This window comes from Didymosphaeria variabile, assembly GCF_027946475.1.
Source record: "Didymosphaeria variabile strain IMI 356815 chromosome Unknown scaffold_6, whole genome shotgun sequence".
NCBI lineage: Eukaryota > Fungi > Ascomycota > Dothideomycetes > Pleosporales > Didymosphaeriaceae > Didymosphaeria > Didymosphaeria variabile.
The window spans coordinates 2,790,099-2,812,850 of record NW_026611625.1 but is presented as its reverse complement, the minus strand read 5'-3'; the positions used below and the strand labels follow the sequence as shown (position 1 = coordinate 2,812,850).

The 22,752-nt window shown below is 52.2% G+C and overlaps 10 protein-coding genes across 10 annotated transcripts; 6 read left to right on the top strand and 4 right to left on the bottom strand.

Moving 5' to 3' along the window:
- Positions 1 to 67: 67 nt before the first annotated feature.
- Positions 68 to 1,855, bottom strand: N0V89_008830 (uncharacterized protein; the record flags this gene model as incomplete). Its single annotated transcript, XM_056217583.1, has 3 exons — positions 68 to 209; positions 291 to 746; positions 855 to 1,855. The coding sequence occupies 3 exons, from the start codon at positions 1,853 to 1,855 to the stop codon at positions 68 to 70; spliced, it is 1,599 nt and encodes a 532-aa protein (XP_056069139.1).
- A 1,455-nt stretch (positions 1,856 to 3,310) lies between these two features.
- On the bottom strand, positions 3,311 to 4,066 carry ARL1 (Arf GTPase arl1; the record flags this gene model as incomplete). Its single annotated transcript, XM_056217582.1, has 5 exons — positions 3,311 to 3,334; positions 3,382 to 3,705; positions 3,762 to 3,845; positions 3,898 to 3,936; positions 3,992 to 4,066. The coding sequence occupies 5 exons, from the start codon at positions 4,064 to 4,066 to the stop codon at positions 3,311 to 3,313; spliced, it is 546 nt and encodes a 181-aa protein (XP_056069138.1).
- Positions 4,067 to 5,710: 1,644 nt separating this feature from the next.
- N0V89_008828 (uncharacterized protein) lies at positions 5,711 to 6,304 on the top strand (the record flags this gene model as incomplete). The annotated part of the gene is made up of 1 exon (XM_056217581.1): positions 5,711 to 6,304. The coding sequence occupies one exon, from the start codon at positions 5,711 to 5,713 to the stop codon at positions 6,302 to 6,304; it is 594 nt and encodes a 197-aa protein (XP_056069137.1).
- Positions 6,305 to 7,056: 752 nt separating this feature from the next.
- N0V89_008827 (uncharacterized protein) lies at positions 7,057 to 9,578 on the top strand (the record flags this gene model as incomplete). The annotated part of the gene is made up of 3 exons (XM_056217580.1): positions 7,057 to 7,113; positions 7,169 to 7,741; positions 7,929 to 9,578. The coding sequence occupies 3 exons, from the start codon at positions 7,057 to 7,059 to the stop codon at positions 9,576 to 9,578; spliced, it is 2,280 nt and encodes a 759-aa protein (XP_056069136.1).
- A 929-nt stretch (positions 9,579 to 10,507) lies between these two features.
- On the top strand, positions 10,508 to 12,350 carry N0V89_008826 (uncharacterized protein; the record flags this gene model as incomplete). The annotated part of the gene is made up of 2 exons (XM_056217579.1): positions 10,508 to 11,734; positions 11,973 to 12,350. 2 exons carry the CDS (start codon positions 10,508 to 10,510, stop codon positions 12,348 to 12,350), a joined length of 1,605 nt encoding a protein of 534 aa, XP_056069135.1.
- A 299-nt stretch (positions 12,351 to 12,649) lies between these two features.
- Positions 12,650 to 13,897, bottom strand: N0V89_008825 (uncharacterized protein; the record flags this gene model as incomplete). The annotated part of the gene is made up of 3 exons (XM_056217578.1): positions 12,650 to 12,798; positions 12,855 to 13,707; positions 13,757 to 13,897. The coding sequence occupies 3 exons, from the start codon at positions 13,895 to 13,897 to the stop codon at positions 12,650 to 12,652; spliced, it is 1,143 nt and encodes a 380-aa protein (XP_056069134.1).
- A 1,848-nt stretch (positions 13,898 to 15,745) lies between these two features.
- Positions 15,746 to 17,282, top strand: N0V89_008824 (uncharacterized protein; the record flags this gene model as incomplete). Its single annotated transcript, XM_056217577.1, has 3 exons — positions 15,746 to 15,759; positions 15,847 to 16,238; positions 16,282 to 17,282. The coding sequence occupies 3 exons, from the start codon at positions 15,746 to 15,748 to the stop codon at positions 17,280 to 17,282; spliced, it is 1,407 nt and encodes a 468-aa protein (XP_056069133.1).
- A 972-nt stretch (positions 17,283 to 18,254) lies between these two features.
- On the top strand, positions 18,255 to 19,354 carry CYC3 (holocytochrome c synthase; the record flags this gene model as incomplete). The annotated part of the gene is made up of 2 exons (XM_056217576.1): positions 18,255 to 18,347; positions 18,398 to 19,354. The coding sequence occupies 2 exons, from the start codon at positions 18,255 to 18,257 to the stop codon at positions 19,352 to 19,354; spliced, it is 1,050 nt and encodes a 349-aa protein (XP_056069132.1).
- Positions 19,355 to 20,372: 1,018 nt separating this feature from the next.
- MRPL23 (54S ribosomal protein L23, mitochondrial) lies at positions 20,373 to 21,009 on the bottom strand (the record flags this gene model as incomplete). Its single annotated transcript, XM_056217575.1, has 2 exons — positions 20,373 to 20,873; positions 20,989 to 21,009. The coding sequence occupies 2 exons, from the start codon at positions 21,007 to 21,009 to the stop codon at positions 20,373 to 20,375; spliced, it is 522 nt and encodes a 173-aa protein (XP_056069131.1).
- A 316-nt stretch (positions 21,010 to 21,325) lies between these two features.
- CCS1 (copper chaperone) lies at positions 21,326 to 22,270 on the top strand (the record flags this gene model as incomplete). Its single annotated transcript, XM_056217574.1, has 4 exons — positions 21,326 to 21,428; positions 21,479 to 21,613; positions 21,716 to 22,121; positions 22,171 to 22,270. 4 exons carry the CDS (start codon positions 21,326 to 21,328, stop codon positions 22,268 to 22,270), a joined length of 744 nt encoding a protein of 247 aa, XP_056069130.1.
- Between the last annotated feature and the right edge of the window lie 482 nt (positions 22,271 to 22,752).

The window sequence follows — 22,752 nt, the reverse complement described above, 5'->3', positions numbered from 1 at the left end:
CATCCTCCAAGACAACCTTACTACTTGAAAGGCCTCGTACGGGTTGCGCCGTGGATTCTGTGCACGTTCAGTTGCGCTTGGCGAGCAAGTCGCCGTGGATGGATTTCATGAAGGTGTGGAAGTCTGGAAGCTTGGTTTTAGTGGTAGCCTGGGAGTTGTCGATGGGGGCTAAGGCCGTCGAAGAAGATTGAACTATGGCGAGCGCGAGACTAGAGGTTCATGTTAGCCTTGGAGTGGTAATGATCACCTGTTCAGCAATCAGATTCTAACAAGCGATGGCGTCTACATACCCATCAACAGAGGCATCATCGCCAGCCGCCGTGACGACTTGCTGTTCGTCGGGGACTACTGCCAGATCAGAACGGCCGTCGAAGGATCCTGCGTCTACAGACTTCTCGCCTTTCGCAACGCGCTCGCTGTCCTCCTTCCAGTGGATGAGATCTGCAGTCTCGAATGTGTTAACTATGCGGCGCTTCTTTGGAGCAGGAAAGTCCGCATGGCTCTCGTCACCAGAGTCGGTGATGAATTTAGCGAGCATGTACTTATGTGCGGCGCCTCGGTTTGTCTTGGGCGGTGCTAGCCCCGACGTGTCTTCATTGTTGGCGGGCACTCCTGCTTCAGTTTGTTCGTCGCTAAGTATGAATACCGTAGCTTCATCTTCTGAGGCCGTTGCCCGAGCATCGTCATGTCCTTCGGTTCGCACGGAAGGTGTGATTTTCTTGGTGTCAGGTTTGCGCTTCATGGAGCTACAGACGTAAGGTTAGCGACTATTGTTTAGAAAGGAAACCTTGACTGCACATGAACTCCAAGTGATCTGGATAAGTGACATGCCGCTCAAAGGGAGATCGATATACCTTGTGGCCTTGAGATCTCCCTGCTCTTTAGGAATAGTGCAGCCTGCTTCATCACCGTCGACTGTATTAGCCGTCTCCTGGTCTTGTGACTCTTCGCCCTCGACATCTTCGACCGCGACATCTGAAGTGTTCTCATCTACGTCATCGTCGTTAGTGTCGTTGTGAATGTTCGAAAGTAATGCTGGAGCTTTACCAGCCATGTTGCCCAGGTCCTTCTTCGCTCGTGATTTCCTGCCGCTGCCGTGCAACTTCTGGCGCTTGGCCCGACAAGCGTTCGCAATCTTGACAAAGACCCACAGATGTAAGAGCGCCTCAATTTTCGGTCGATCGACGTCATCCTCCAGCTCCAGTCGGTATGTGCAGCCCTCGCGGGCCGCGACATCCATGCCCCAGACTTTAGGGCCGAATTGATCGAAGAGCAAGTCATCCAACTGTTGGTTCATGTGCATTGGGTTGCTGGCTGCATCCACAAATGCATCTCGTCCTGCATCGTCGCGCTTCCGGCCTTGCATAGCGCGGGGGCGACCTCGAATAAGGGGGCCAGCAGGTGTCTGATCAAAGCTTTCGTTGTAGAAACTCTTGGAGAGCCCGTGGATCGCTTTAGACAGCTCAGTTAAAGTCGGGTCGTCGAAGTAGAAGATGCCTGTATTGTTCCTCACCGTAGTCCCGGGGGCTACAAGGCCAAGACGGCAGAGGATGTCCATCTGCTTGACGGTGCTTCGGTCCCAGACATTCACCATCCAATCGAGAACAGTCCACTTCCCGTCAACGTATTTGTCAAAGCCTTCCACGCTGAGAATCGGAAGTTTGCGCTTAGCCTTAGGCGTGGTATCTGTCTGTAGTTTGCGGTGGGTCTTTGGCGGCCAGCTGATGCTGTCGCCTTCGGCGGCTTCCGACTTGCGCTTGCGGCCGACATTAACGGTTGGGTTGGTCGTGCTACCCGATGAAGGACTATATGGGCCAGCGTTCGTGGTCGGATCTCGGCTGGAATACGGGGACATGATGCGTGAGCGGTCCTGCATTGTGAGGTCGGCAATCGACACCTTTGCTGCGCTGACTTCAACTACGGTACTGTTCAGCGCCCGGCGTAGTACGGCAAGGCGAATCGCACCTGCTTGCCGTGCAGTGTTTTCGAGAGATCTGGTTTTCCTCTTCAAGGTGAGCAATAGCCTGGTGGAGTTCGTCGTTGTTGGACGCCGTTGACGTTCGCGTCGAGTTAGTCTGGACAAAGCGAGGTTTGGTTGAGGGATTCGCTATACGGTGAATAGCGGTCGAAGCTTCTCCAAGAGGTCAGCATTAGGGCTTGTCGTCTGACAACGCTCGGTCAAGCGCGCCGGTGAAAGACAAATGATGCGCGCCCTTGACTGGTGTTGCTGTAGCAGCGCAAGGAGACAGGTTAAAAGAGCAGGCGTTGTAGGCAGGTACTCCAGGATACAACGATCGACAGGTCGTCACATCCCGCGCGCGGAAGGCTCGTAGATATTCTCATCCTGATGCTCCGACACAATGGACCATGCTTCAGCTTCCCCCGCTCCACTCCTGACTCCGAGCAGCAGGTCGTTGGCAACCGCTTCAGCGCTACCAGCACGCGATGGACGCGAACAAAGCTCCAAATGTACAATCCCACCCAGCCAGGGACTGACGTAAACGAGGGCAAAAAAGGAGAACCAGCATAGAGTGACCAGATCTGCGAACTGGAGTACTCACAGTCTCCTACCGCGTCTTCCTCTCTGATCGTTCTCTCCGGTTCCCCGATCTTCAGCCCTTTCCCGCTTCGCGCAGCCACCGCCTCCTTTCTCTCCACCACACCCGTGCATACAATGTCGCCGGCTCACAGCATTTTCTCGGATCATCATGCAAGCGACAGAATTCGCAAGATCTTCAAGCCAACTGCTGCAACAGTGCATGTGAAAGTCTATGGAAGAAGTGGCGCCTTCTCTTTTATACAAGATTGGCTGATCTCGTAGTCCGGCACGGCCTACTTCCGATGGATCGGTGGCGGGATTGTGGTACGAGAGCAAAAGCTCGGACTGGGCTCAGGACAGTGTTGAAATGTATGCAGCAATCAGGCGCGCATGTGACTGAGAATTCAGTGGCAGCGCCTAAATATCTCTTTCTGGGTATCGTGCCTTGGTGAATTGCGAGCCATTGATTATGGGTCGAAACAAAGTACGGAGGCGCTTGCTGCCTGGATAGCACCGCAAGTGAAATGACAAAGGAAAGGGATCTTGAAAGGACGTAGCGAAGGGAAACGAAGGGGGAAAGAGGAGGTATGCTGTAGTGTTGGAGGTAGTATAACGAATATGTACGTGTTACCTGCATTGTCCTGACCATGTGCCAAACGTTGCCCGCGGCTGCCTATGCGAACGCCTAAACTCCCACCATGCTGGTATAACGGGCAGACTCGAAGTCAAGCCCTCTTCCAAATTGCGCCATACCCAAACATCATCGCGTGCCTACTGGTCTGAGTTGACCGTTTGCTGCTTTCGTTAGCAACCGTTGCCCCAAAAAATTGTCGTTTACTCACCACAAGCCAATCCATGCCCTCATCGACACCTCGGCCATCCACAGCGGAGCATGCGACTATACTCCAGTTCCGATCTTTCAGCTCTCCTAACCGCAGCGCCTCGCTAATCTCGCCTGCGCCCTTTGCCCCTGGCTGATCCTGCTTGTTCGCAAATACCAATAGCGCCGCGTCCCGCAGCTCTTCCTCGTTTAGCATCGCAGATAATTCTTCGGAAGCGGTCGTGAGACGGTCGATATCGGTCGAGTCTATAACGAAGATGACGGCGGCGGTGTTGGCATAGTAGCACCTCCAGTACGGTCGAATTGAGGTTTGGCCTCCGAGATCCTGAATCAAATCAGTAAAGATGCTTTCGGGCGCTGGAGCTGAAGCCCACGACTTACCCAAACATTGAAGTTGAGATTCTTGTATGTGACCGACTCGACATTAAAGCCTATGGTAGGTATTGTAGTGACAACCTCTCCGATCTAGGCTGTCATTAGTCCTGGCATTCGCTAACTCACCGAATGTATCGCCTACCTTTAATCTGTACAGCAACGTTGTCTTTCCTGCATTGTCCTAGTCACATGTGTCATCAGTGCCTACGCCGCCGTGCTGGAGCAGGAGCGCATACCAGCCCCAGAATCAATATCCTGATCTCTTTCTTCGACCAAATGAGAGCGCTAAACTTCGAGATGTATCCTCCCATTGTATTACTGAGTTGTATGTATCTTCCGTCTTTGTTGCTGGTCGTTTTGGTGCGGTACCACTAGGGGCGTTCGTAGACTTGGTATGTGGATACGGAGAGAATATCGTAATCGAAAGCGTGCGTTATAAGTGTCGGTGTCGTAAAGTCGTAACGAGAAGCAGTATGAGTTCGAGTGTCATGTGCGAGGGGCTCAGTGAATGCTGCGTGTCTTAAAGTTGTCCAACGCCAAACGCCGAGGCCGCGGGAGTTGTTGTCGGAGCCAAGTTTCTCCGGGGTCGACGACCACGGGACGAGGCAGCCGTTGGGACCCATCTGCCAAACCCCTACTTCGGTACACACAAAATTATTCTACGAGCTCAACGCTATATAATGATTGGCAAAATCTTATCAAACGATGATTTTCGCACGAGGACAACGCTCTGAAATGGCAGCTACATAAGAGATAGTTTAGGAGAGTTGATCACGAACCGAATGTGTAATAATGCTTTTACAAGATAATCGTATCTCATGGACAGCGGACGTCCCAATGAAACAATCGTCTAGTAGCGGATTTCTTCCCTTTGTACTCAGTGCATACCTCGCGTAAAGATGCTATAATCCCTGTGGTACATCCCAGTATCTCGTCTTGTGTCCCCAATTTCTTGAGCTGCTAATGAACACGTATCTGCGCTAGCTTTGACGCGCAGCACTCTTCATCTCCCAAGATTCAACGACAGCGGCAACGATAATTTCCTGTACTATACGAAGCGCTCCCCCAAGCGGGCCCTGATCTGCACCAGACTCCGGAAATCTAACATCAAGGGGCGCGGAACATCGTAGAAAATCTGCATTAATCCTGTCCATTGGAGCACCTGGATCAGTAGAGATAGGAAGCGCTCTGTACCAGAAGCGCTCTGTAACAGTCTTCGAATAGCCCTCAGGATCAGCATCGAAAGGCGCGGAATCCCAGGAATGCCCCGCTGCGACGATTACGCTAAATGTTTGGATGGCAACCAGCCTCTGTAGGATGGTGCTGCCGCCGGGATGAACTTAGCATGAGGATGCTACGCTCGCATTGTTTCCATGGCTGTCAATGGGCTCGACCGTTGAAACGGCCATCCGTACCCAATAATCCAATCCAACGGCTATCACGACCCACTGTTGGATGACGATAGCTTACGTTTACCCTAAAATGCGATATGGTATCCTGTGGTAACTCAGCGTAGCCAACCCCATGACGGTATTTGTGATGCCTCCGACTGGCGATAGTGTATCCCGGGTCAACTCTGCGCATCGAAAACTTTGATGGTTCATGGCTCGCTCAAATTTTGGATGGTCCATCCAGGACAAACTCAGCGTGTCCAAATCATAGAATCGTTCTCTTCGGGCGACAAGCAGATTCTGCCCTCAACGGGCTATGGTGACATTGATGCAGGGGGACCGAAATGCCTTTCTTTCATCTCAACAGCTATCTCTGTTTATTTAATCCAGTCGCACTTCGTCTCTTAAAAGATTTCTCTATCACATCTTCACACTACCTCAAAATTGAAGACCACTTCCGGAGCCACTTCCAAAGCACCTCAAAGACTCCCACCGCTCCGACCAAAGCTACTATAAGCCACTACAGCTTACAATACCCTTTCCAAGTCTAGCAAAGACTTCGCGATGTCTCTGCTCATCTTCAACCACCCTCTCACCTCCACCCCTTCCACTGGCAACGCTAGTGCTCTCCCTGCTGTAGCTGTCCAAAACTGCAGCCAGCTCGTGGCCTTGAAGACCAGAAACTTCGACGAGCTAATTGCCCTCGGCTCCCAAGTTTACGAAGGGTTTTCCGACCATTTCGAGTTCGTGGTATCCTCCATCATCAACGATACCACTCCTGGCTCTACTGAGCATAAGCTCGCAGAGGCAATCTACTTTCGAGATGGGCACAACATGGCCATGCTTTCTCGCATCGCCGACATGACTCGCTTCCAGCTGGAACACGAAGCTCTTGCTGCTGGCCTCCTGGACAGTAATCAGATCAGCACGGTGAGCGATTTTGCGTTGGAGCTTCAGCTGAGGGCTTGGGTGAATAGGGAGAATGAGGAGCACTTTGCGCAGCTAAATCGTGATGATAGTGGATATCATACTACCGATCCTAGCATTGATATTGAGCCTTCAAATGAGGATAGTGAGGATGACAAGAAGGGAAAGAAACCAATTTTCATCAAGGTGTGGAAGAAGGAGCTTGGCAGATATGTCACATATGCGTACTAGCGGTTTTAACGGTGGATCTGCATTTCGCTTTCCACGATAACCTGCCGACTCTGTCTTCGTCCAAATTTTTTAGTTTTCCTCTTTCCCTTCACTGCTATAGCTTTGGGAGATAATTTTTTTAGGATATAGGATTGTTGCTATTGAGTTCGCATCCCTTCCTGGTAGCCGCGCTTTCCGGATTTTGGCTTCTTTGATTTGTTTGGATTTGCAGCATTGCACGATGTTTGTGCGACGTAAACGTACTAGGTGCAGTACCCGAAAGAAGACATTCAGTCTCATCTAGCTCCAATATCGATGTATACCATTTGTTCTACGCTACGCTATGTTTCACTGTGCTTGGCCAATAACAGATTCAACCGAACACTCACTTTCAACCCTCGAGGTGACCAGAGGGTTCAACCCTCTCACGTCCGCCTTTGGAAAGTCCGCACGGGGCTCGAGGCTCTAGCGTTTTCACTGTCACTGTCACTGTCAGCTTGGCAGGCTTCCCGCGGTCAGGTCGAGTAAAAGAGCCTCAGCTAAACCGCCACCACCCTCTTCACTATCCCCTACCCTCAGTGCGCTCACCCGCCACGGCGAACCACGCAGCTTTTCATAGCTTCTCTTTGTACCAGATCACCCACAACAAGCAGCTGGCCTCGACTCAGCAGCTGGCCTCGACTCAGTCACACCTCACCGTCCACCCCTGTAGTATGCCTAACATACTCGTACACCTTGGTCGTCCCACGTAACCTCCCACAACTACCGGCGCAATGTCCGAACAGGGTAGAAAGATCAAGCTTGGTAGTCCCGAGTTTAGGGAGCTAATGGTAAGTGTTGATGCGTACCGCGCGAGTACTTAATTCTGATTAACACCTAACACAGGCTAAGAAAGCTGCTATCGCTGCCGCAGCTGCCGCTTCTGCTATAGCATCGCATGCTCCCGTAGCGAACGAAACACCTGCCCCTAACGCTCCTGCTACCGGCATTCTTGCCCAAGTATCCGCTGCCATTCCACCCGGCACATTCAGGGCTACGGCTGCGCCTGGGCGCGCGCCTGAGACTGCACCTGATTTCGTGCTTTCGTCCACGCTCCAGTCTATGCCTACGGCTATCCCTGATGTTAGTACAACCCAAGCTGACGAGCCGGCCTACCATACTCTCGAATCAGGCTGGGGCCACTCAAAGGGTAAAGAAGTTGCGTGCCATAACCCAACGCTCTATCATGCTGTAAGCTATCTTTCCACCTATAGTTCTACTGTATCTGATAAGCACCAGCCGGCGAACTTCGGATTTGTCCTGAGCGACCAGCTCCCGTTCGGAGTCTCCTCAAGCGGCAATAGTTCATACTACAGCCCGATCAGAATCTTCCCTAGCATCGACGGTACCTACCGATCGGCTAATGCTGAGGTGCAACGTAAGCCATCGTGGGGCGCTGCTTCGAAGCCATCGACTAAGGTGAGTTTGGTTTCATTGTCCCCCTCCCGTCATATCCAACTCACGCACTATGTAGATTATTCCGTGGCGTGTAGAGCCGAGGCCAGCTCATATATCGCCCACACAACCACGTGAAGTATCCATCCACCGTCCTCACCTCGATAAGCCTCGCAAAGAAACCACTGGGCACCTTATGTCTGCGGTTCAGTCGAAACCCAATGAGCCTACCGTGTCAGTTGCCCAGCGACATAAATATGTTCAACACCGTGAGCAACCCGTCCAGCAGGACCACAAAACGTCCCAGCCTGAAGAGCGATCCGCTGCGCCTTCTCGATCTGCGCCACCAGCTCGTCAGTCAGTCCAACAGCATGCTTCGCAATCCCCTCGACCGGCTCATATACCAGTCAATGAGTGTCCTTCTCGTTCCCCACGTCTCGGCCACCAGCCAGTCCACCTGCGCTACTTTGATAGTTATGGTGCTCTCGACTGCGGAGCGCAGACGCTGGGTCTTTACCTCGACGGGCTTCGAGACGAACTCACAATCCGTGGTCTTCCATTCCCAAAAACTGATAACTGGAGGGATCTCGCTTCTGTCCTTGCCGAAAATGACAAGGAGTGGCGGAAACAGCTTTTCACTCTGGAGCGTGAAGTGCTCAGCAAGCTCTGTGGCAAGGAAAAGGTCGATGCCTTCATGCGAACTGAGCCCTTCAAGAACCAGGAGTACTTCGACTACGGTGATTTAGAAGCCGAATTGATCTATCACTACAAAGAAACTCCAGAGTTTTCTGAGCTTATGACTAATGTTTTGGATCTACGGAGCGTGGCGTACAACATGCTGCTACACATAGCCAACCACGAGTATGTGAGCCTAGGTACCAAGATGCCTGATTTTCATCCAGACTTCGCGAGAAGGATTGCGGACTTCCGCGCCCGGAAGATCGCTACAGAGGGCTCTCCTCTTAGACAGCGGGTTGAAAAGTACGCCCGCGGCCGAGGCACTATTTCTCCTCCCGAGCGCTCAGATACTGCTCCTGTTGGGTCGCAGGGGAGAAAGCGTCGGCGCGGAAAAGACCTACAGGAAGAGGGCGAAACGAAGCCAGCGAACAAGAAACCTCGAAAAAATGCGGCTTCTGTTTCAATCGAAAAAGAATTTGCCGCATTTCAGCCCGGATCCGCTACAGGGTCGAGTCCTGAGCAGTCTACCCTTGCTACACCAGCAAGCAGGTCCCCGATTAATGTAAACCCAGTCTCTACGCCAGGATCAAAACACACAAAGCGTCAGGGAGATACAGAGGGAGAGGAAGGGCTGGATACGGGGAAGAAGAAGCCTCGTCGTGACGCTACATTGACTAAGAAAGCGCCCACCACTACACAGGACGAAGCCGCTGCGGGTGCCACTTCGGAACAGTCAGAACACGAGATTCAGCCAATGAACAGAAAGCCCCAACAAGACGCTGCTCACGTTGATAAAGCATCCGCTTCGGCGTCCACTCGTGAGCGTTCCACCACCGCGTCTTCTATTTGCGAAACGTCGCAGGCGCAATCCCGCAAAACGAAAGCTGCAACCCAGTCCCCTCTTGAAGAAGACCGTGATCCTTCAGAGTCTGATACTCCTACCGGAGACCATGACTCTCTTCAGACCAGGTCCATCAAACGAAATCTACGCAGCAACAAGAGGAAGGAACCTGAACCAGAGTACGTGTGGGAATGGGAAGACGAGGATTTGTCCGACTTTATTGACGACGGTGACGAAGATGAGTCAGTTCGGCCCTCAAAGAGGAAGCGAAGAAACAGTGATGAAAAGAAGCGTTTCGATCGCGCGAAGTTCAGGCGGACGACTAACCTCGTCAAAGACTAGGTCTGCACTGGCCTCACGACTTTCACGGAAAAGGACGCGGATGAGCTTGTTCCTTTATTTATATGGTTTCGCGTAGAAGCCGTGTTTGTATGGTGTTTTGAGAGTGCGACATTGATCTATCCTCGTGTGCGCTTGGTTTTTTGTTTGCACTGGGTTTTGACCTAGCTTGCATTTGGTATGCTTGTTTTTGTTGTTTGCACTGGGTTTCGACCTAGCTTGCATTTTGTATGCTCGGTTGGCTTGCGCATTGCATCTTCAAGGCTTCGATTGGTGCATGTCGCTTTTGTTGTTTCCTACTAGTTCATGTTAGCCGGACGACAGTTATCTACCAACTCAACGCGCGCATCGAACCCTGCGGAGACGTGTCCCTTTAACAAGGGACTTTCCTTCTCAGGCATTTCGCATGCATGTCGGGTCGAAAAGACACATACATGGTTTCTCCATTCCCAGCTAAGAAATGGATTCAGTCAGAGATAACGGGCGCGAACGCTGATTATCTACATCTGGGAAGAACGTCAGATGAGACTGCGTCCTATATGGCAGCGGTAGTTTTCGCATACAGGCCGGGGACAAGGAGACTTGCGTGCTGGTCCATCCCACCAAGATATGGAGCTGGCTGCGGGATGGTGTAAATGTCAGAAGAGTTATTTCTAGCGTTTAGCAAGTTAATAGTAACTCTCCGTCATAACATTTTATAATGTGCGAAGTGCGGAATATTACATACGTACCGTGATAAGTGAAGGGTCGTGCCTTCCCTATTGTTCAATAACGCGTTGCAGTCCACGCTACTTCATCAGCGCGTTCCTTCCCACCCTATACTTCCCCTCGTTCTCCGGCGTGCCATCAAAAGCTCACTGTAGCATTTGCACTCGCTCTGAACTATCACGTTCGCATCAGCGCCCCCTTCCTCAGAGATTTCTGCCTGCAGAATGGGCGGCGGCCCCAAAGCCAGCGCGGCTAACCTTGAGCCTCTCGGAAAGCGCAGGCACTTCCAGACTCCCGCCAGCTCCTCCGAACCAAAGCCTTCTGCATCGTTAACTCGTAATGTGCGCGGAAAGGAGACGGATTCGACTTCTTCTCGTATTGCGAACAGCCGGAGCGCCCTGCTCTCGAGCACAGCAGGAACAGCTACCGATCCTACCGAATCCAAGGATAACGCGGCCTCTGGATCCGTCAATTCAACTGCTTACAACCTGCTACATGATAGCCGACCTCCCCCGACGATCGAAGCGACCAGTGATCATAACGGCGACGAAAGCTCCGAGCGACACTCCGATGCGGAATCTGCGAATCAAGTCAAAATTCCCTTGTGCAGAGTTCCTTCTCCCCAAACGCGCCTTGAGACCAGCACACGAGCTCTTGCTCTTGCACAAGAATGGCAAGCAAAGTTCAAAGCTCTCCCGAAGAGACCTCCTATGCCAGACTCTAAAAAGGGAATCGATACGCGCAAGCAAACAGCCCGTGCGGAAAATGATCAATACATTTTGAAGCACCGTCAGCCGCAGCCAACACTATACCACAACGAAGAGTTGGGAGCCTTGGAAGGTGATGCAGCAGACAAAGCCGACGAAGAACCCTCGCGCAAGCGTCGTCGCAAGAGCGGTCCGGGACCTCAGGCCTCTGCGGTGAACCTGGAGCCCCTGGGCAAACGCAGAAAAGGGTTTACACCCAAAGTCCTAGCTGATGGGACTTCAACTTCAACAGAGCTTCGGCAGAAGTTCTCTTTGGAGGCGGCAGTGGACAAGCCGGCAACCGTAGTCCATAAGCCACAGCTGGACCCCGCGCCCAAAACAACAGATCCATCGGAATTGAAGCAGCATATACGGTTGTCGGATGCGATTTCGACTCAAGCATCGTATGGTCCGGCCATAGGAAGCCAAGCAAGTCCGCTAATGGTTCGAGACACGGTCGTCGCTCTCCAGCAACCCACTCCCGAAACCGAAGATGGTAGGCGTGAGGCTGAGGAGAAGTCTGACCGCCTGATTATCTCTCGCAATGATCAAGTCCGTCATCCCGCAACTAACGGAAAATTCGGCAATGACACTAGATGCGAGGGCACGACTCGCACGCATAAACGATCATCCTCACCGCAACGACTGCGTGAGAGATACGATAACGCTTTTCATCGGGACGGTCGCGATCACAAGAGTGACAGTGTACGTGATGAGGTATTGGGCAGAGATAGGTCGCTACGTAGCCCTAGACAGGGCCGGAACCGAGCATATCCTCGTGAAGCATATCCTCGTGAAGCATATCGCTCGCATGCAGCAAGCGTAAGAGATGATCGTGTCTCCCGCAACGATCATGTCCCTGATCCAGCGAGCAACTTCGACGTGCGTCAGGGCTCCCAAGACCATAGCTACCGTGACCAACGCGCTGAAACGAGAATGAGAGATGGTCATCGTACCGATCGAGGCATTTCTCTTCAGGAGAGGTCTTCCAAAGGGGCGCATATCAATGGACGAGATCATTCCTCTTCACCTCGCAGGTCCTACGGCGACTGGCAGGACAGCCGCGACCATCATCGACACGGTGGCGAGCGCCGTTATCGCCAAGAAGAAGTCGCAAGCCCACATATTGACAGTGAGCGCACCACTTGGAGTGAATATGAAAGCTCTGAGTATCGAAGCCGTAATCCGCAATATTCGTGCGATGAAAGACTTCAATCAGCTCAACATGGCCATTATGAGTACGATCGCCGCCAGCGATCACGATCACCTGGAAGATATCGTCATTCTAAGGACCGATTCGGCTATCGCGGTTATAGCATAGACCCTAACTCAGGAGAACATCGAAATGACCGGTATCGTACGCGCGACCTACGCCGACGTTGACAGAGAAGGTAAACCCTTCTACAGTAGCTCTCAATCGTAGGTTGTCACGTAATTTGACTGAGTAGATCGGACAAGCCGGGGGGAGAAGGATACATGGTGATTGAAAAAACATTTTCATGCTATTATACACAACGAACATATGCTATTTACAGGACCGGCAAAGTTGAAGTGGGGATTCGGGGTAGAGGGGAAAAGATGAACAAGGAGTCGAAACAGGTGGATGATATCACAACGTCACTATTTCGGCGCTGCGATAATGACGCTCTGCATCTTGGCATCGTAGCGATGGACCTCGAGAATCTGCAGACCAGCTGCCTCTAGCAACATCTCGAATTCTTTCTTTGTCCGCTCAACACCACCCAACGATGCCATCATCGTGAGGTCCACTTTGCAAGAGTTAGCTGGGTCCTTGTCTTCAGGTGGAGTTTTGGGTTTTACGTACTATATGCAGCCTGCCATGGCAGCTTTTCGTCCGGCAACACGACCTCATCAATTACAAGGAGCGACTCAGGTCCCAATGCTGGAACTACTGCTTTCAGTATTCGGATGCTGTCCTCTTCCGTCCAGTCATGTAGAATATGTCTTAAGTAGTAAAACTTCGCCCCCTTGATCGGCTGTTCCTTGAAGAAGTCGTGCTCTTGGAACTCCAGTCCTTCGACTTTTGGCGCGCTGCTAAGCGTCGATGCGATGTCTTGTACCACGATCCTGCCCTCTACATCGAAAAACTTCTTCTTGAATGCGGACGCTTGCTGCCCAAAGCCGCCACCGATGTCAACGAGCACAGCCGATTCGGCAGAAGCTTTGAAGTCGCCTATAGCATTCATGACAGGATACGAGTCCAACCAGTGGCCTTCCCGCTGTATCGCCATCGCATGCCCAAGCGATGCCATCTGCTCAGGACGCTGTGCCATCCACTCAAACGGCGTCAAATCCGTCTTCAGCGCCTTATGAAATGGCAGATTCTTGTTACTAGAGATATCCTGGTACTTATTCTCTGCCAACCAAGACGGAAACGCGTATGCGGTGGGCAGATGGATGTCGTACCCGTGTGCTATCGCACCTGAAACGTGGACGTTAGCTAGCGTATGCGTGGTCCTGTTTGCGGCGAAAGTGTCGACTGATAACTCGTCGATAAGGCCGAAAGCTGCCATTGCGCGAAGCAGATGCGAGAGCATTTTGGGGGCTGCGGATGTACTGGTTGACAGGGTGGACAGGGATAGGGCTTCCTCGGAAGAGGAGAGGAGGGTGAAAAGAGACAAGTCAGTGCCGACTTTTACAAGGGGCATCTGCAGGGACTGGGTAACTTTAATTGGGAATCGGAATAGAGAGGGGAGAGGGGCGTACCCCGGACGATATACGGACTACGAGGTCCCAGTCGTCGTCGAAAGAAGCCTGGAGATCGCGGAGGTCAGTCTGCATCTTTTGGCGGGTTGGCTCGTCGGCTTGGGCGTAGAGGTTGCGAATCTGGGGGATGAGGGAGTCCATGGTGAATGTGTCAGTTTTGAAGTAGCAGGGTGGGCTCCTGTATTCTTGGTATAGCTGTCCTGTCTGTTGGGTATATTAGGTGATGGCTTGGATCATGTAAGTTCGATCCATGAGCCTCATTAAATATTATATACAATCGTAGATAATCGTTGTAGCCTTGTTACGGCCGAAAGGAAAAGCCGACAAGGACTACGGGTTGGGACTACAACAACAGCTGCTGCCTAACCCAGCTCCTCTGATGGGCTTAGTCGATCGCTCCATCGCATCTTTAGCGTATGTCTTAGTCCACTTAATTCACCAAATGGCTTAGGTGCGAAAGTATAGTCGTTCATAGAGACCGAGAAAGCCGAGAAGACCGAGCATCGCTCACATCGGCCAGCCACGCCTAAGGTTGGGCATCGTGTACGAAAGAGTCTTTTCAGAAGCATTCATGAATGGGCCTCCCGTGGTGATGTATCGCCGGATGGCAACCTGCTGGAAGATACACATGGCATTTGCAAACGTGGTGTTGAGGTTACCAGCTGGCCAGCCAATGATCGTGAGGCTGGCTTTCTGCTTAGTAACAGACGCGCCAGAAGGACGACGAGCGCCCCAACGCGACCTTTCCTCCCTCTCGTCAAGAAGTCGTATTTTCCATCTCTTAGTCGCCTCGAAATGTATAGATTGAGCACCTGGTCCGGACCTACTTCTTCCGCCTACCTAGACAGTCTCTCTTCTCAGCGACGAAAACGTACCGGCAGTTCGATAAGACACGCCGCGTTAATTTGTCATTGACCACTTCTTCAAACTCTATCAGACTTCCAGAGCAGGCTTATTGCATGGCTAGACATACTTTCCCGTTATGCTGGCGTGACGCCGGCATATACGACCTTGGGTATGCAGGTTAAAGTGTGCATGCACGGCAGTGGATGCGCGTCCTGTTCCGGATGCGTGTATAACACCCTATCATGTTTCCGGCATCACTTTCCGTATTGACACCGTAGGTCCTGGATCCGACAACCATTTTGGCGTGCGTACTGCCTACACAATGCGTTCATTGCGTGCGGCAGGGATTCGCGCCTTCAGCATCGCCTATCCAGGGCTGCAATGTACGAATGGGCATCGGGCGTATATTTGCACTGAACGGTCTACATGCTGCACCATATCCGTCCGTATTTCCCAACCCTGTCCGCAACAGATAATAGCCTTGTACACCCCGCAGAAGAGATGGAGACATGGAGCGCCTGCAGGCATGTGCAAGTACAAAATGCTTCATCACGCTTGGGCAACCCCCAGACTAGATTTAGGATGAATTGTTACTATGTTGTCTCATCACATTTGTCTAAGCTTTTTCATAGCAGTCAAGATAACTATTGCCTACAATTTTCCCTACGAAAGCATTCAACTGACCGACAAAGACGTGTCTAACAACAGTGATATCACATTCGGTAGATTACCTGCCGTTATTGAAGCACAGTGCAAAACCTTCCCAGGCGACAGTAATTGGCCAACCGCAGATCGCTGGAATGCTCTTAACATAAGCTTAGGAGGAACGCTGCTCAAAGCAGTTCCTCCCGCGGCAGCTTGCTATTCTGGGATCTACGAAAATGCCACAAAGTGCGCCGCTTGGTTCCAACAATCCAGGAGCTCGCTTTATGTGTATGGTGGTTCGCATATCTCACGCATTACACTAAGCTAACTAAGATAGGACGGAAGATCCCTTGGTACCGTTTCTCCAGTGGACGCTGGGGAACCCGTGTCCACTACCCACAGCATCGCCTCCAGGATCCAACGTCACGGCTCCGCCGCTGTCTGCTTGCCATATTGAGAAGTTTCCAGCCTATGTCGTGAATGCTTCTACAGTGAAGCATGTTCAGCTCGCTGTCAACTTTGCGAGAAACAACAATATCCGGCTTACTATTAAGTATGGTAATTTTTCGATCCAAATTTAGCTGTGCTGATGACTTTAGGAATACTGGGCACGATTATCTCGGTAGAAACACTGGAGGCGGTGCTCTTCAAGTGTACGTGCATCATTTGAAACGCTTTGAGTATCTACCGTTGTTCCAGATTGGAGAATATGAAGGGAAGGCCGCTAGGGTCGGTGCAGCACTGGAGCAATATGAACTGTTTCCCCATATGGAAGAAAACAATATCACTTTACTCGCTCCCGGATCCTCGACGGTCGGTGCTTACGGAGGTTACATGCAAGGAGGCGGCTTCTCGTACATCACGTCCAAGTTCGGGCTCATGGCTGATCAAGTACTGGCATTGGAAGTTGTAACAGCTGATGGCAGATTCGTCCATGCAAACCCGGAGGCCAACGAAGACCTATTTTACGCTATCCGAGGCGGGGGCCCGAGTAAGTATATGCCCCGTTAGATATTTAATGCTGACAGTCCTAGGCAACTATGGTATCATAACATCAGCAATAGTGAAAGCACACGACTCCATATCCGTCGCCCGTATGAGCTTCAATTTCCAGACCGGCGCAAATATCGAACAGGCCAACAGTACCACCTGGGCCGACAATACGACCGCATACGCAGAAGCCACAAACGAGACCTTCTGGAACGGTGTCAATGCCTACTTCTCTCATCTTGTGCGCATCAACAACGCAAAAGGAATTGGCTGGAACACCATCTCAACCCAAGCCCCCAACCCTATATTCAACAGAACCCAACGCATCTTCTCCTTCACCGGTCAAGTGATTATACCAAGCATGTCCGCGTCTGACTTCAATGCCTTCGTTGCACCTATAATTCAAGATCTGAGCGACATTGGTATAAAAGTCAATGCAACCGTCGGCTGGTGGCCCAGCTACCCGGCCTACTCCTTCCGACCAAATGGCCCCGGTGAAGCCGTCGGCAACGGCCGCTTCGCCTCACGTCTCTTTCCACGCTCCATCTTCGAGGACCCGAGCTCCCCAGAGTTCCTCAGAGCGATGGCTGCCATACGCACGTTCGTGGAAGAAGGCCACTACAGCTTCCATAGCGTCGACTACCATCCCTCTTATGCCACAGCAGGCTATCCGGGCGCCAATTCCGCGGTCAACCCTCATCTTCGGACTGCTATCATGCATGCGACAGGCTTCGACACCGGCAGCTACGGTCCCGAACGTACTCCCGAAGAGATGATTGCGAGCCATGCGAGGTTGAATGAGTACGCGCAGAAGTGGCGGGATGCAACCCCAGGGAGTGGAGCGTATATGAACGAGGCCGACACCGAAGAGCCTAATTTCCAGGACAGCTTCTATGGAAGCAACTATAAGAGACTACTAGGTATAAAGAGGAAGAGAGATCCTTGGGGCGTATTTTATGCTGTTACCGGAGTTGGTAGTGATGAGTGGAAGGTGGAAGGAACTGATGGGCTGCCGACTCAGCAAGGCAGATTGTGCCGGGTCTAGTTCAGAGTCAACTCTTCACTTGGTGACAGCGCTTCTGTATGGAGATGGTATGAGTTGCGAAGATGGACGTGAATATTCATGGACACAGGCACCAATGGAGCCACATCTCAATGTATGGTTTCTGTTACTCCCTAAAATATATGCTGGTATGAGGTACAGAGTTCGGTTATTTGCCATGGCTCTAAATTAGTACAATCTTTCGAACGTCTGGTGCTCTTCTTATTCAACTTGGCGGTTGATGCTCGGACGAGTTGTTCTTGTCATGGAAACAGGGAAGTGAAAGATATGGATGCTGTGCCCCAAACGGCATATCCGCAGATGTGGCTTCGACGGCGGTGGTATATATCTTTCATCAAAGCGAATTACCATCAACTAAGTAAAAGCATACGTGGGCTGGCGGTAGGACGCTGCCTTTCGGCCCCCCTGGTTAGTAGCCCGCTCCGCAAGTATACGCAGAGTGGGTGGTCGAATGGTGGGGATTGGTAGGAGAAATGCCGGTTCGAGTCTGGCCATTTGCAGTGGTTCTGTTCTAGGTCCTTGATATGATGATTTTCATGTTCCATTTTCAGGTTCTGTGAAGCGCAAGGTACAGTACTTCTCTTAGACTGGTAGGTGTGCACTCTGAAAGCTCCGCTGAATTGGAAGCAATTCGAATAATGTCAAAAGCATGTGGATAGTTGGGTGTGAAGCTCTGGTAGCAGAACTTGCAGTCTTACATGTCTCGCAGGTCAATATCTATCTCAGTGTTGGTTAGGAGGATGTGAGATGATGTGAAAGCGGGCAATACGAAGCAGCCAATCAGGGCCGAGAATGTTCCGATTATGACCGTCATGACGAGCAAGACCGTGCGCCTCGAGCATCCCAAAAACTTTCTCCTCCGACAATCTCCGCAAACAGTCCTCTTCACTATTCTACCGAGCGCATCAGTTCTTCTTCAATATCCTAGTCTTCTTTTAATTCTACCATTTTAACATGGGTTGGTTTTGGGCAGATACGACGCCGTCCGCACCCGTCGCGCGCGTTGCGCCACACCCCATGCCTCGTGGAGGCGACGCGCAACCTCCAGTATGTTAATAACTCACTGTGTCATCGTCCAATGTCTAATTCCTATTTAGCCTGCATGTCCTATGCATAACAAGATGCCACCGCCATCGGGCAGAGCCGAGCCTCCTTCGACACCAAAGGGTGCGTGCCCCTACGTCCCTCCGGAGACCTCTTCGAATGCACCTGCATCCACACCTACCGAACCACCACAGAAGACCGGCCTTCTCTCCCGTCTAAACCCGCTCAACAACATGTTCTGGACCCTAGATAACGACCGTGCCGAAAATCAAACGCAAGACCTCCCCCTATCACGCGAACAATCCACCATACCGAAAGCAGACGGCTCGCTCTGGGAGTATCCCTCGCCGCAGCAAATGTACAACGCGATGCTCCGAAAAGGCTACAACGACACACCAATCGACGCCGTCGAATCCATGGTTTCGGTGCACAACTTCCTGAACGAGGGCGCCTGGGCAGAGATCATGGGTTGGGAACGGCGCTTCGCGCGCGGCATCGTAGAGGGCTATAGTATCTGCAAGCGCGGCGAAGAAAACTCGAACAAGCTGCTCGGCACGGACGAAGACCCCTTCGACACAACGACTTGGGAGGATAAGTCTATCCCACCTCCGAAACTCCTCCGTTTCACCGGCCGACCTACAGAACTCACACCCAAGGCGCGGATGCTGCAATGGGCAGCTTGGGGCTGGCCGGGCAAGTTCGCATCGCCGCCGCCTTTCGATCGCCACGATTGGTTTGTGGAGAGGTGCAATGAGAAGGGATGCGAAGAGGTGCGGTACGTGATCGATTACTATGAGGGAGAGCCGGAGCCGACGGGAGAACCGGTGTTCTTCCTGGATATTCGACCAGCGATCGATGGACCTAGGAGCGCGGCGGAGCGATTAGTACGGTGGGGGACAGACACCTGGTGGACCGCTACTGGGGGTGTTGTAAGAGAAGTAAGAAAGGCAGAAGCTGCGAGGAAGAAGCAGGAAGAAGAGCTCGCTGCCAAGAGCAGGTCGTATAACTGAACTGGAGAGAGATGGGCGTTATAACGGAGAGGATACACGAATCGGCTAATTATGGATCGCGTTTATGGCGTCACGAACTACGGCTGGATTGTAACATTAGTGTTTCTATTGGACTTTGCGACCTTTTCTTCCTACAGTGTACATTCTTCCTTCCGATCTAAGTTTTGTCTTCTGTGTGCTGGAGAAGGATGCGAAAAATCGGACCCCTCCGCTCTGATGTTCATCTCGTTTCTCTATTCGCAAGTTGACTATGTAATCATATTCTCCAGTCGTCCACCCTAAAATTCGTCTTCGATCCATTGCCATCGTCAGTGCAATCTCCCAACCGCCGTGTACTACTGGTAAGGGAAGCAAGGGGAATGGGGATACAAAATTAGGGAAGTAGAAGGCACCCAGATGCCTGTATGCGGAGAGATGTGTCGTGCGTCTAGCGCCAACACATCAGGATTACATAATTGTTCTCCACGTATTCGTTGATGGTGTTTCTCCAAGCAACCGGCGGTTCAAGCCTGCTGGGGCTGCGGACGCCGACTGTGACTGGAATAAGTTAGTGGTGGTGTTGGCGGTGTACAGTGCGAGCGTACTGACTGCAAGAGATGGTTTTGTAGTAGGTCGTCATGTGCTTGAATGGCAAGCAGGTGTCGTCTGACAATTGGATATACATCGTCATGGACTGGTATCGTGGTCACAATCCAGAGCCTGCATGATAGCGCAAGGTCATGTAGCAGTAGGAGCCACCAAATAAAGTTGGGAAGTACGGGGTTTGTTGCCCTCTCTATGGAGAATCGAAGCACGTGAATCTCGTTAATGAAAAGATGCCAACGAACGACGACAAAGACGAATGTAGGGGACCTTCGCATTCGTTCCGTGGTCAATTCTTTGTCTCTGGACTTGGACATGAATATACAGTCCCATATGTTACAAGAAGATACCTGGGAGTTATCTGAACTCCTGATGCCATGCAGTTCCACGTAGTCAAACACATATTCTTAATACCATCACTCTTCCCACCCCTCCGCTATGATGGTGGCGCCACCTCCCCACCTTTCGCAGCCTTCAAGGTCTCCCTCACCTCCGCGAAATCTATTATCCCCTGCCCACCCCCATTGCTCACTTTCAAAAAGTTCTCCTTATACGGGTTCCCCGCCCCCTCAAATGTCTTCAGCCTCTCCAACCTTCCCTTCCGTAATCGATTCTTAGGCAACATTCCGCTGACCGCTCGCCTCAGCACCTCGCCGCCTCCCCATTTTTCCGCTAGGTTCTCCAGGCTGATCTCCTTCAGGCTGCCAGGTCGCGTGGTGTGCGTGCGGTACAGTTTCTGCTCGCGCTTCTTCCCCGTGACGTGGATGTCTGCGCAGTTGGTCGCGACGACGTAGTCGCCACAGTCGGTGGAGGGATCGAAGATGGGCTTGTGTTTGCCCATAAGGGTGAGGGCTATGCCGGAGGCAAGGCGGCCGAGGGCGCGGTCATCGCTGGCGACATCGATGTGGTGCCATGCGCGGGCGTAGGCGAGGCGCGTCTACCCATATTGTTAGTAAAGTAGGAGTTGATAGGGTAGATGCTCGCTTGTGCAGTTCGTGATCATAGCAAACGAAACCGTGTATGTGCACGCGGAGGTCCGATAGGCGACGTACTTTGCCCACGACTTGAGACATTGTGGTTGAAGGCCAATGGCTATTTGATAGTGTTTTTGGTACCTCCTGGAGCTGATTATGCTGTGTGTTTCGTCCCTTGGGGCTCCAGGTAGGGTCGGGGCTGAGTGCGGCCGCTTGATGCGCTCCGTGAAGTTCGACTGGCGATGCTTGGCAATTAATTTCGAGAGAATAGTGTCACGTGCGCCCTCATCGGCGCTTTCCTCGATGGTCCCGCCCGAGACCCGCCCGATGTCGTTCGATTTCAAAGCGAGGTAGAGCAGAAGTGATGTTCCAAATCTAAAACCAACAACGCAAATCCACCATTCTTACACTGCAAATGTTCAAGATGACTATTCCAACATTCGAAACGACCTTCGCGGTGCCCATGACGTGTGAGGCATGCATCAAAGATATCGAAGGCTCACTGCATCAACTAAGCGGTACGGTGACCCGGCCAAGGGTCTTGGAGAGCTCGCGTTGACAAGAGCAGGAATTAAGAAGGTCACTGCCAGTCTCCAGGACCAATTAGTATCCATCGAAGGCAACGCAGCTCCCTCGGCTATCGTTGAGGCCATACAAAGCACAGGCCGTGATGCTATTCTACGAGGAAGCGGCAAGTCAAATAGTATGTTCACCCTGACGGTATAGTGATGAGTGATTCTTTGCCGTCGCAATAGGCTTCTCTTGGCTACGGCGTCGTCGTATGGTGTTAATTAAAGATCTTCAGGCGCTGCTGTATGCATACTAGAGTCGTTCGCGCCACACGTGGAGAACAAGGTGCGGGGACTGGTGCGCATGGTCCAGGTTGCGCCCACGATGACCATCGTCGACCTCAGTATCCGAGGACTATCACCTGGAACGTACCATGCCACGATCCGAGAGTCGGGAGACATCTCGGACGGCCCCGAATCTACGGGGCCCATCTTCGAGGCTGCCAAAGCCAAGCTGCAAGGCACCCCGTGCCGCGGTGTGTTTGGGACTGTCGAAGTGAGCAAAGGTGGCGTGGGCACCGTGTTCCTGGACAAGCCAATCCAGATCTGGGAGATGATCGGACGCAGCATCGTCGTAGCGAGACAGCAGGACGGCGCCTTTGATAAGAACGATCCAGACACCCTTGTGGGGGTCATTGCCCGGTACGTCTGCCGTGTCCCGTTCTGATTGACAGATGCTGACGTGTGCCAGGAGTGCGGGTGTCTGGGAAAACGACAAAACAGTATGTTCATGTTCCGGAAAGACCGTGTGGCAGGAACGCAAGGACGAAGTTGGCAAGGGCATGCTATGAGGAGGCTGTATAGCAGGGAGGTGGTCGACAGTGGTTAGACAGCATTGCCCGTACTCGTACTATGTAGATCGCTCCTTGCACCTTGTCTACAAGACTCATAGCGACGGCAATTATTCGTTTCACTGCCGGTTCTGGCGTGCGTGAAGCGAGGCTTGCACCTTGATTTCCAGGCCGAAACGCTGCCTGCGTGACACAGAACAAGATGGCAGTGGGTTTTTCGAGCCTCAGCATTATGCGTTCATGCCTGAGTGCGGTCCGCTGGCAGTAGTTGCGCTGTCACGTGGCTGTCTCAAAGCAAGATGGCCATGTAACAGACCTCAAACGCCGTCGGTCGTCCGCGCTGGAGGAGAGCGAGCAGTGTCCGAAGGGCTTCTTCGCTGCGCTCGTCGACGGGCAGAGGCGCCCTAGATGGCACCTGGATAGCGGCTGGGCGCCTGTGGTCTTGCTGGACGGCATGGCGGCGGTGTCATTCTCGAATGGGT